Source organism: Cheilinus undulatus, linkage group 7 (assembly GCF_018320785.1).
Source record: "Cheilinus undulatus linkage group 7, ASM1832078v1, whole genome shotgun sequence".
In the NCBI taxonomy this organism is placed as follows: Eukaryota; Metazoa; Chordata; class Actinopteri; order Labriformes; family Labridae; genus Cheilinus; species Cheilinus undulatus.
This window is the reverse complement of record NC_054871.1, coordinates 31,871,714-31,883,877: the sequence shown is the minus strand read 5'-3', so window position 1 is coordinate 31,883,877 and position 12,164 is coordinate 31,871,714. Positions and strand designations below refer to the sequence as shown.

The window sequence follows — 12,164 nt, the reverse complement described above, 5'->3', positions numbered from 1 at the left end:
GACTTTAAACTCAGAATTCCGACTTTAATCTCACAATTGAAAATAAAAAAATTGTCTCAAAAATTTTTTTTCGGTGGCCCTAATACTCTTCCGTAGGAATGCTATAAAGGATAATTGAAAAAAAGAATTGGATGATAAATTAACCTTGCTTGTTACAGCATAATAATTGTATTCTTGTAGCTAAATTGACCCTTTTTTAATGAAACTCATAACACCGTATATCCACAGTGTGGGCAGAGTACTACTTAAAATGGCATCTCAGTGTTTTCACATATTTACAGCAACCAGATTCCAAAATGTCTATCATTAAGACACAAATTTTGGATTTCACTTTACAAGGTCTTCATCCTTCTTACTCATACTGCCCCCTGATGTTGATCACCAGAACTACCTCATATATAAATTCCACTGTGTTCATTGTTTTACATTAAATGACAGTACTGAAGGGTCTACATGGCTTTTCTGCTGTGCTGTAGCACACATCATGGCTTGTCAACATACAGTGGTTGCTACACCCCCATGGTTACCACACACCGCATATGCACCAGGGTGCAAGAGCCCTTCATCGCTGCTTGTGGCTTTAATTTTTTTGATCTGTCATCAATGTTCATAAATCAAATTTATGTACAAAAAATGGCCCACTCAAAATTCATATGCTACTCATTTCAAACTCAAGCTCATACATAAGTCATTTCCTTCCCCTACAATATTGGGTCAGCTTTCTGTTAGGCAGGCAACACACTCCAATGTGATGTCACACAAATGTAGTTATATTTTTTTTACTTTTATACCCCTTTTAAATTGGTTATCACTTACTGCCTTTTCTTATTGACCCCTTATTAACCACTTAACGTTTCTTGACCACTTATTTACTGCTTGGTAACAACTGGGTTACCACTAAAATAATACCACTGTAACTGATCGTTTAAATTAAGTGTGAACAACATCACAGCACATCTGACTGCTTAGTAACTTTTTTTAGACTACTCTCATGCAAGGTTGGGTATATATATTTTTTATTTTCTCATCAGTTAATGTCTTCAATTTGTGTACAAGCAAGAATGGATCCAGGATACCCAGCTTTAGCTGAGTCATTTAAAAAGTTACCTGTCTACTTCCTCTCTGCTTACAGACTATCATTCTTGCTCAAGTACTGTTTAAAGATAATCCCTGAACTATGATAACTATGATGACTCTTTACCTAATCATTAGTCACTCATTTTGTTTACTCAATTGTAAAGTGGAGCATACTGAAACTATTCAGTATGATACTTCTCTTTACTATAAGTTACACAAAAACAGTAACTAATGTTGGGGTTATAGTAAATAAATGTTCATTACTAAGTAACTACCCATTATGTTATATTATTATTATATATTATTTCTCCTATTAAGAAATAATAAGCTTCTTTAAAGAATCTGATGAGATACTACACATGATTTACCTGTAAAGTGATGGTTATTTATAGTAGTTAGTGTAGTTATTTTTTCAGCCCATTTTGTCACTTACAATTTTATACACTTTTAACCCAATGTACCTCTGTTATTGTTACCCATTTTGCACACTTGTTAACTGTGTTTCACCACTTTTTCTGCTATTTTGCCACTTTTGACCTAGTTTTGCTCCTGTTAACCGATGTATTCCACTTCCTACAATTTTTATTTGCCTCTGTCAACCCCTTTTTCTATTTATTTTTTTTTTAAATCAACTCTTTGTCCCTTTAAATCCAATTTCATCATCTGTTCTGACCATTTTGTTAATTTTGAACCATTTTGCAACTTTTTGGAACTTTTCCACCACTCTTCTGCCCATTTTGCCTTTATTAACCCATTTTTGTCACTATTAACCCATTTTCACCACTTCTATGCCAATTCTTGGTTATTTTACTGCACTTCACGCTTTGTTTTGCTGTTTTTTTGTCACTAGTGACCCCTTTTCACCACTTTTTCTGCCTGTTTTTACGATTTTTAATTTCACAAGCGTTTTCACAACTTTCCTCTTATTTTTTGTATGGTTATCATAGGCTAACTTTACAATGGTTAATGATTTTTCTAACCTCCATGGGCCCCCCATTTTTCAGTGCCCAAGAAAGCTCTCCCCTTTATCCCCCCTTATGGGCAGTCTTGCCCAATAATATGCAAAATATGTGTACCTCAATGTAGTGTTACCAGAACTTCATTTGACTCAGTAGTGTATGCATAAAACTAGTTACATTTAACACAAAGTCTGCACAAAAATATTCTTGAATATGCACGGCTGTGTGCAACAATACTTTTACCATCTCAAGGGATGGTGGGGGTCCCCAGTCTCAGGCACTGTTGTTTTGAGGGTTGAAAGGTTTTGGATCCCCCACTCTAAGGTACCCTTCCAGTGGACAAAACATGATGAAGTGTCCCGTTCAGGGTGCTCTCTCACCTCTAACAAAATGTGACCTGGACCCACCAAGCTCCTTTAAATTACTGTAAATGCCACATCACAACTGAAGCTGATCAAGACCCAGCAGATTCCTTTGAATGTTGCTATCCATTGACAGGGACATCCCAGTTGACCCAAACAAGCTCTTGATATCTTCAAGCACATGGTCAAAGGAAGAAAAATTCTGATTTCAGCACCCTAACTACCTCTACCTGACTAAGAATTGTGGTATAGAGTCCATTGTTGAGCTGTTTTCTTCTTTGGCCAGTTAACTTCAAATTGCATCTCCCTCAAAATGTCATGAGTGACAGTAATTTGGTAATTGTATCACAAGCTAGGACTTCAAAAATTTGCTGCATCAAGAGACTAAATAACAAAATAATTTGGACACCTGACCATTGCACCAACAGGAACTGTAATCATTTTATAGTCAAATACATGCACTTGAGCCTCCACTCTTCTTGGAAGGCTTTCAACAGGATTTTGGAGGAAATTTGTGCCCATTCATTCAGTAGTGCATTTAAGTGCCAACATCATTGCTTGAGGTCAGGCACTGATGTTGGATGAAAAGGCCTGACTCCCTCTTTAGTTATCATTCACACCTCCTTTTAGCATGTTCTCATGATGCCCGGGAGGACACAGGGCTACTCTATACCATCGCTCCCCTCTGCTTCCCCCCTGGGCTCTTTCTATTATCATAGCACTGCTTCTGCTCCCATGCCGTGCCATGATCTGTGACTATGAAGGTGCTGTGAATTAATGGAGGATAACTGGGTGATTTTTTTTTTTCGAACATCTACAATGGTGCATTTGTTCAGCTCTAACAGGAAGAGACAGCCTCAAATATAACAGGCCTCAAATATTGCAGGGTCAAATTTGGCTCAACTTCTTGTGGACTAAATAACAGTAAACTTCACTGTTGGTGCCCTCACTTGAACTCATTAGCTCACTCAGTGTAGCACAACCCAGATATGTTAACATGCACAGTCTTCCCAAAGGCATGCTGCTGGAGGCAAAGGCTGCATCATAACGCACTGCAACTGATTTGAATTTAGATGTTTTATTGGGAAAAATATGTACGAGCTTATGACAAAACATGGCTCTGAATTTGGGAATAAATGTCATTTATAACTGTGATTTAAAAACACTCAAGGAAAAAGACACCAACATGAACATAAAGTATTAAGAAAAATGGATGAGTAGAAGACAGAAGAAATTCAGTCATAAAACATAAAATCACAGATTTTCAAACAACAGTTCAGAGATGATCTGAATACAAACATTTCCCTTCATGTGGGACATTTAAGAAGCATACATTTAACAAAGATAATGTATTATGAGGTCTAAATCTTGCTAAACAGTGATTTATGCTGCCTTTGTAACAATATAGGTTTAATAATAATGCCCTTTTTGAGAGTCAGTAATGTTAGTCATATCAATGCCCTTCCTTACTGTGTCTCTATAACAGAGTCAGATTAAGGTCAGGATTTCCACTACTGAGATCTTCATACAAAAACATAAGCAAGTGAAAGATATTACTGTTTTTTCAGGTAGTTCACTGTGATTGTTATTCATTTCTATGGATGTCATTCCATATGACCAAGGCTTTGAGAGCTAAAATTAAGAAGATTATATTCAGTATTGTTCTTCAGACAAAACCAGTTTTTAAGATAATACTGCTTTTATGTGGAAGTGCACTATTACCCTTTGCATAGAAGCTGTAACAGTCCAACATATCCCATAACAGAAGTTTCTTTAAAATGATTTGGATATTGAAATCTGTTTTTTACATCAAAAAAAGGGAGAGGCCACCAGGGCAATCTTCAGGCACATTCGCTCGTTCATTTAAACCTGTGAAATGAACCTCACCTGTGTCAGCGTCTTGTTCACGCCCTGATGAAGATCCTGTGCGGTCGAAACGGGTCGGTTTACCTTGTAATTTTATTATTTTTATTAGATATGCCCTGAAACATTAAAGGTTTCTTACCCAAATCCTTGACTCGAGCGAGTGTGCCTGAAGATTGCCCTGGTGGCTTCTCCCTTTTCTGACTATACACGTCATTCTTCAAGAGCACCTGGCTTTAATCTGGAGTTTACCACACAACGAGAGCACACAGTACATCTCTCCCTTTTTGCTATGTTTTTTTCCATATTTGGTCCGAAAGTACACTGTGAGGTACTGATGCCTAAAAAATTATGTAGCTTTTGAATTTCCATAAAAACCTATTAGAGAAAACAAAGCAGTTCAAGGAATCATTGTGTTAAAATTATGTTTTAAAAACCCTAAACAGTTCAAGGATTCTTTAGGGGTGATTTTCACTTCATGTTCAGCTCAGATTGAACTTGTGAATGTTCAGGGAAAAGGCTGTGAAATTTCTGTGCCATGGCCAGAGAGTTTGCAGGAGGACACGGACTCAGAGGGAGACGAGGAGGTCCCAGAGACAAGCCTGACAGCTCGATCATCAGCTGCTTGTTCACCCCCACGTCAAAACCTGCCAATGACAGTTCAATGTATTCACATGGCAGCCATTTTCCTCAGACATCATACTCAGAGTAGTGGGTATAAACTTTGTTACAATTTCATACTCCTGTTTTCAAGGTTGTAAGTCCTACAAAAATAGAATCAACGTTTATTTTCTCTTTCATGGTCAAAAAGGATGAGCAAAAATTGAGAAACAGTTTCAGTTGGAGGTGAAAGTTACGCTTCGCATCAATGAAGACCAGAAGTAGAGCGCCTAGCCCAAGCTCAAAAGTCATTCAAAAGTTTCAAAAAAGGCAGCACATCTCAAAATTCAGTAAAATACAGTAAAATTTTACTAGTTTATTTGGCTCACATCACAAACAAACACTTCAGTGTTTCTGCACAAGGCCTTCATCAGAGAGTTTGACTGAATCTACAGATTCCCTTTCTTTGAGCAGAGTCACTACACAGCTGAAGGCTGTGTCTAATTTGTCTCTCGTCCTGGGCTGATAGTCTAAACTCACTAGCTTGAGTTAGATATGACAGTTTTTGTTCCTACAGTCAAGGTTGTTTCTTGACAGCTTGTGTGTCTTTGAACCTTTCATAGAGAAAGTCTGACTCAAGAGAGTCTTAACACTTGACATCAATCAGTGGAGTCTGGGTAATCACACTTTGACTAATTATTAGGGTTATGTTGATCTACATACGATGCCTATGAAAATTATTCACGCCCTTTCAATTGAAGATTTTTTTAGTCAAAAAAGCCAAACTATATTGACCATGTTTGATTTATGAAATCAATACAAGGGGGGGAATACTTTTTCATAGGCACTGTAAGTCGCAGAAATTATTATATCACAAGTGTACTCACCAAGTGTCTTGGCATATTTGAGAAGATCCATCAGCTTGAACTGTTCATGGAAATCAGACAAAGTTTTCAGTCAACAAAACTGTCAGAAAATGTCTTGGTTGGATAAATGATATATTAAAAAAAGACCTGTATTGTCCTGGCTTCCACAAGGTCTCCTCTCTCAAATGCTGCCATAAGCTTGTTGATGTGACATCCCAGGTAGTTATATGTGCTGAAATTTAAAAAATGTCAAATGTAATCATTCGTTTAGAAGGCGAAATGGAGAGAGACAAAAGATGGCACACTGACCTGCCGACTGCTCCCTGAGCTCCTATAGTGAGGGCTGGAAGTAGTTGCTGTGATAAAAAGTGAGAAAGCTCTTGAATTTGTGGTGGAGTTTCAAAACATCATTTCACAAGTAAGCACAAACACAGTGGTCCAAAGTAGATAGATAGTAGAAAATGCTGACCTCGTCCACACCGTAGAGGACTGTCCAGTTTGGCTGACTATGGCTGACACACAGACCGAAGTCCATCAGGTCAGTCCCAGTGTACTTCACTCCTCTGAAGGATGGAATGATATTCTGAATATCGTTCAGCACATCCCTCACAGGAACTAACAAAAAACAAATAAAAAACACCATCTCTAACAGGGTCAAATGATATGTTATTCATCAAAGTCCCTCTGTTTCTTCATCAGTCTGTCTTAAATGAAACCTACCGTCTACACCAGTCATACTTGGTGTGTGATAGTAATAGAAAGGCAGAGTTGGGGCAGCTGAAGCCACTTCCTGGAGGAACTTCTTCAACAAATCTTGAGGTAGGGTGAGAGGGAGAGAAGTATGTGTTGTTTTAGAATATTTATATGCTTTCACTTAACAACCAAGCAGTACAAGAACTGTATGAAATGTGTAAGTGTTGCTTTTATATGTGAATGAATTTAAATATGGTGATTATTTCACTGCATATACATCCCACATCCCACTTTAATCATCACATGCCTGCATTGGGCTTGAAGAAGAAAGGTGCCATCGCAGCAATCGAATCAGCTTCAATCTCTGCTGCATGACGAGCCTGTAGCGGAAAAGAAAATGGGGCATGTATGGTGAAAACTAAGTGTCTCTTAAGCCCATTACTTAGTGATCTATTACATTTGTTTAATCCATACTAAAGCACAAATTTGAATATTCATAATTTTAAGGGAATTTTTTAAAGACTTGAATTTGTGCATTTCCATGACAACAACAGTTGATCTCCAACACTTCCTTATTGTGGTTTGAAAGGGACCTCTTTCCACTGTGCTGAAGACCTTTTAAGACTGCATGGTGGTGCAATGGTAAGCACTGTTGCCTCACAGCAAGAAGGCTTCTGGTTTGAATCCCAGTCACAGAGGGCCTTTATGTTTGGAGTTTACTTGTTCTCCCCGTGCATGCCTGGGTTCTCCCTGGGTACTCCAGCTTCCTCCCACAGACCAAAGACATGCTTGTTAGGTTAAGTAATGACTCTAAATTGCTTGTAGGTGTGAGTGTGGCAGGTTATTTGTCTCTGCATATCAGCTTTGTGGTTGACTGGCAGCCAGTCCAGGATGTACCCTGCTGGGATTAGCTCCAGACACGGCCACCCATGACCCTCTAGGGGATAAGCAACATATGATGAATGACAGGGATAAACGATTTTGGATTTTTGCCAATATCTTATATGCTGGCATCTACAAATTCATTTTAGCCAACACTGATATCAGCACTGATACAAATTATAGTTTTTTGGAATATTTATCACACTTAAATGTTTCAGTTCATCAACCAATTTTAATATCTCACGAAGACAACCCAAGTAAATACAAAATCCAGTTTCTAAATGAATGAAAATCCAAACCTATATAGCCCGATGGGAAAAAGTAATTGCCCTCTCCTTGTTAAATCATGAGTTATCTGTGATTAACCACAGTTCTTGGAAAGTTAAGTTCAATTTCACTGGCCACATCCAGACCTGATTATCACCAGATTTGATGAATCAAGAAATCACTTAAATAGAACCTGTCAGACAAAGTGAAGTAGGATACAAGATCTCAAAAAAAAAAAAAGAAATGCATCATGCCACGATCCAGAAAATTCAAGAACAAACGAGAAACAAAGTGATTGAAATCTATTGGTCTGAAAAAGGTTACAGAGTCATTTCCAAGTTTTTGGGACTCTAGCGAACCACGGTCAGAGGGATTATCCACAAATGGAGAAAACTGGGAACAGCGGTGAACCTTCCCAGGAGTGGTCAACATTAAGAAAGACACTGGGCAAAAATGGCATCCATGGGACAGTTCCAAGGCCAAAATCACTGCTGACAAAAAAGAACACAAAAGCTCGTCTCACATTTGCCAAGAAGCATCTTAATGGTCCCCAAGACATCTGGAGAAATATTCTGTGGACTGATGAGACAAAAGTTGAACTTTTTGGAAGGTATGTGGCCTGTTACATCTGGTGTAAAAATAACACAGCATTTGATAATCATCATGCCAACAGTCAAACATGGTGGTGGCAGTGTGATGGTCTGGGCCTGCTTTACTACTTCAGGACCTGGATGACTTGTGATTGACGGAACAATGAATTCTGCTGTCTACCAGAAAACCTTGAAGAAGAACGTCGGGCCATCAGTTTGTGCCCACAAGCTCAAGCACTATTGGGTTATGCAGCAGGACAACGACCTGAAACATACCAGCAAGTCCACCTCTGAATGGCTCAAAAACAACAACAACAAAATGAAGGTTTTGGAGTGGCCAAGTAAAAGTCCGGACTTAAATCCAATTGAGATGCTGTGGTGTGACCTTAAACAGGCAGGTCATGCTTGAAAACCCTCCAATATGGTTGAGTTAAAACAATTCTGTGAAGAAGAGTGGGCCAAAATTCCTCCACAGCCATGTGAAAGACTCATCACCAGTTATTGCAAATGCTTGATTTCAGTTATTGCTGCCAAGGGTGGCACAACCAGTTATTGGGTTCAGGGGGCAATTACTTTTTCATATAGGGCCAGATAGGGTTGGATTTCCCTTTAATTAATAAAATCATCATTGAGAAACTGCATTTTGTATTTACTTGGTTTGACTTTATGAGTAATTAAAATTGGTTTGATGATCTGAAACATTTAAGTGCAACAAATATGCAAAAAAAACCCAAAACAAAACAAAACAAACAAACAAACAAAAAAAAACAGGAATAAGAAAGGGGGCAAATACTTTTTTATGGCACTAAACATATATATATATACACACACACACACACACACACACACACACACACACATACTGTACCATACTGTACGCATACACACATGCATACTAACATATATATATATATATATATATATATATATAAACCACATTAGATGATTGTGTGAGATCAGATTTCACAGAGGGCCTGTGCCACCCTTCCTGACACGCCCCCTTGGTGCCACATCATTGAAATTAGCCTATGAGTAAATCGCTCTGAAAATGAGCTATGCCTCAGGAAGTACTGTGCCACAGATTTCTGTGGTAAATATTCACTGTGAATAAGACAAAAGCAGTGACTCACCAGTTCTTGGGAATCCTTGAGACTCAAGCAGCCAACATGCACAACTACATGATCTATTCTGTGGTGACAAGCACACAAATACATTTCAGAACAATTCAGCAGTTTCCCCAAAATTACACTTAAGATCTTAACAAATCTTCTGAGAAAACATAGTGCCATGACTCACTTGCCCCTTGCTTTCTGACACCATTCCTCTGCCAGCATTTTTCTCTCTGCAACACTGAGGGACATGCTCTCTCCGGTGGTGCCATTGACTGAAAGCAAATAAAGCCTGCTTTGACTTTCAGAGGATTTTACACATCATTAAAATGACACCTTCAAAAGGAAAGGGAACAAACTAAAATGTTTCACAAAAGGTCCATCATTATAAGGGGCTGTATGTGCCAATTTCTACGGGTTACTGAGGTAATGCAAACAATGAAGGGGAGATTATAACAGGAAAGAACATAAAAAAAAACAATGAAGCCTGTCTATTAGCAGAGATATCTTCATCTTGTGTAAGAACTCACTGATTATTAAGAGAGACTAGAAATGTGTCTATCTCAGCACTGATTCTGATGATTCACTGGGTTTGAGAGAAGTGTAAAAGAAGTGGTCATCACTTTTTAAAGCTCAGGAAACACCTGGTCAGTGGATTGCAACATTGACATATTTATTCCACCTTCTCCACATTTTAAAGATGAGTTGTTTAAATGCCACAAACAGTGACAGGTACAATCCCTAATCGAAATTTTTCAAAAATGAGTCTGAGTTGAGGTGGTACTACCTTAAGTTGAAAACACCTAAAGTGATTAGCAGCATGCTGAAACAAAGTTGTCTCTTTACTTTTTTTTTTTTTTTGCGTTGACAAGATTCTCAACAAGTTATTACCATTTAGACAGCAGAATATAGATATCTTTAGTCACAAAGCATAACTCGCCAAAGTAAGAGGCATGGATTTGTAATTACATCAAAAGACAAAATAATGAAAAATTAAAAAAAAAACATTTAAACTCACCAAATATTTTATTTACACCTTGTTTCTGTACCAAGTAGTCAATATAAGGTCCAATCTGTGATAAGTCGACTTCACTGTTAAGAAAAAAAGTAACAAGACACAAACCACCAATTACACACACACACACACACACACACACACACACACACACACACACACACACACACACACATACATACATACATACATACATACATACATACATATATATATATATATATATATATATATATATATATATATATATATATATATATAGTGATGAATATAATGCCAGCATGGAAACCAGGTCAACTGGTTTGTTCTGTGTGTACCACTGTTTTTAAACAGGCTTTACTAAAGTTCATTCTTCATGTTTAGCTTTATACAAAAGGTAAATAATGTGTACACTCCCACTGCACATACATCAATCAGTGTAGGCGAGAGGAAGAAGAGGAATGGGGAACAAAACGCTTACCCTTGAGAAGTGAGAGGAGTAAATGTAGCTGCAACAAGTCCCGTGAGCTTTTTCTCTGCAACAACGGCCATGTTTGACTAAAATATACAAAAAGACATACCTGGCAAGTTAGATGGAAAATCGTTGAAGGGAAGACAGAATAAAATGTCAGAATGAAACACACATGATAACATTTTGATAACCAAATTGATATCATTTAAATTTTGAATGATGCACCCAGGGTATTCCGGTAGAGACACGTAAGCAACACAATTGCAAACATACCATTAAAAATAGTTTTGTAATTTAAGAAAAAAAATCAGCTCCGGCTTGCCTCTTTCGGCGCTGCTACGATTGTGCTTTGTAGAGAGCTATTGTCTGTTATGAGAACTTGTTTTCTTGGACACTGGATAGTGATTTGTTGTAGCCGTCATGTGAAGCCACCTAAAGCGTCAAGTGATGCCGCAAAGCTTAACGGGAGATGTAGTTTATGACTGGAAAAAACAGGAATTCGCGAGCGGAAAAAGCAGGAAATCTGGAATGAGTCATTTGAATATCAATGTGTGAATAACGACATTCCTAGCTCACACGAAAATACGTCGACTGGTTTCTGAAAACGAACTGAGCATTATTAAATATTGAACCATATGTTCAAAACTTGCCGTACGACTGTACAAGAACTGCATTAAGTAATGCAGATACCCGTGTCAACAAATAGGCTGCGCTTTTTTAATTTAACCTATATTTTAACATGCCAGTCCCACTGAGATCTGAGGTCTCTTTCTGGAAACAACGGGATACGGTACGTAAAAAGTTTCATTACTGCTTTAATGAATTCGAGTACCCTTTACCGTGCTACTTTCTCAGCTTGCAGGAAGAATTCCCAGTTCAATGTACTTGGGCTTTGTGGTAACTTTCTTCCCAAACTTGACTTTCAGGTGTCTGCTTCAGATGCTGCGCAGCTCATAAAAAGAAATTAAACGTCCGCTGATGCGTATGCATAAATTGTTTAATCATGTAAGAATGTTACTGTGATGTATGAATAGGTTGCAAGTGTCAACTTAGCTGAAATTATTTTCACTTTTAGTTCGTGGAAATCATCCTGCCTGAGACAATAACTCAGGGCAAAATAACACAATTTTCCAGGAAGCGGATGTGTTGTCGTTTTTGTTGCATTGGCATCCGGTTGTGAAGGCAGGCTAGCCCGGCGTAGCTATAGCTTACGGCGAAATTACATATTTTTTACCCTGTATGACAAAAAAGAAAGATTGATAAGGTTCACTGCTCAACAATGCAGGCGATTTTGTTTATTTGTCATGTATTTTTGGTGTGTCCATCGTCGCCAGCCGGGTTAGTTAGCAAAACAGGCTAACTGGCTAATTAAAGCCTGTCAAGTGGTCGGCTGCTTTTCGGACTAGCTGACGACACAGAGCTGTCAAGAT

The 12,164-nt window shown here is 38.1% G+C and overlaps 1 protein-coding gene across 3 annotated transcripts; it reads right to left on the bottom strand.

Moving 5' to 3' along the window:
• Positions 1-3,460: 3,460 nt before the first annotated feature.
• On the bottom strand, positions 3,461-11,666 carry npl (N-acetylneuraminate pyruvate lyase (dihydrodipicolinate synthase)). Of its 3 annotated transcripts, none has more exons than XM_041790874.1 (12): positions 11,574-11,666; positions 10,744-10,820; positions 10,287-10,360; positions 9,456-9,543; positions 9,290-9,347; positions 6,728-6,800; positions 6,448-6,540; positions 6,197-6,342; positions 6,037-6,083; positions 5,875-5,959; positions 5,749-5,788; positions 3,461-4,908 (listed from the first exon to the last, which is right to left on the bottom strand). In XM_041790874.1, exons 2-12 carry the CDS (start codon positions 10,812-10,814, stop codon positions 4,733-4,735), a joined length of 951 nt encoding a protein of 316 aa, XP_041646808.1. In that variant the 5' UTR covers positions 10,815-10,820; positions 11,574-11,666; the 3' UTR covers positions 3,461-4,732. The 3 variants fall into 3 exon arrangements, with proteins under 3 accessions (XP_041646808.1, XP_041646807.1, XP_041646806.1); XM_041790873.1 differs by lacking the exon at positions 11,574-11,666 and adding an exon at positions 11,057-11,172; XM_041790872.1 differs by lacking the exon at positions 11,574-11,666 and adding an exon at positions 11,008-11,133.
• Between the last annotated feature and the right edge of the window lie 498 nt (positions 11,667-12,164).

Bases quoted from the DNA above. Each gene is read 5' to 3' on its own strand.
- npl (XM_041790872.1), bottom strand. The intron at 10,361-10,743 runs GTAAGCGTTTTG...TTTTCTTAACAG, and splicing joins ACTCCTCTCACTTCTCAAGG to TGAAGTCGACTTATCACAGA. The intron at 6,343-6,447 runs GTAGGTTTCATT...GTTTTTTGTTAG, and splicing joins AAGTATGACTGGTGTAGACG to TTCCTGTGAGGGATGTGCTG.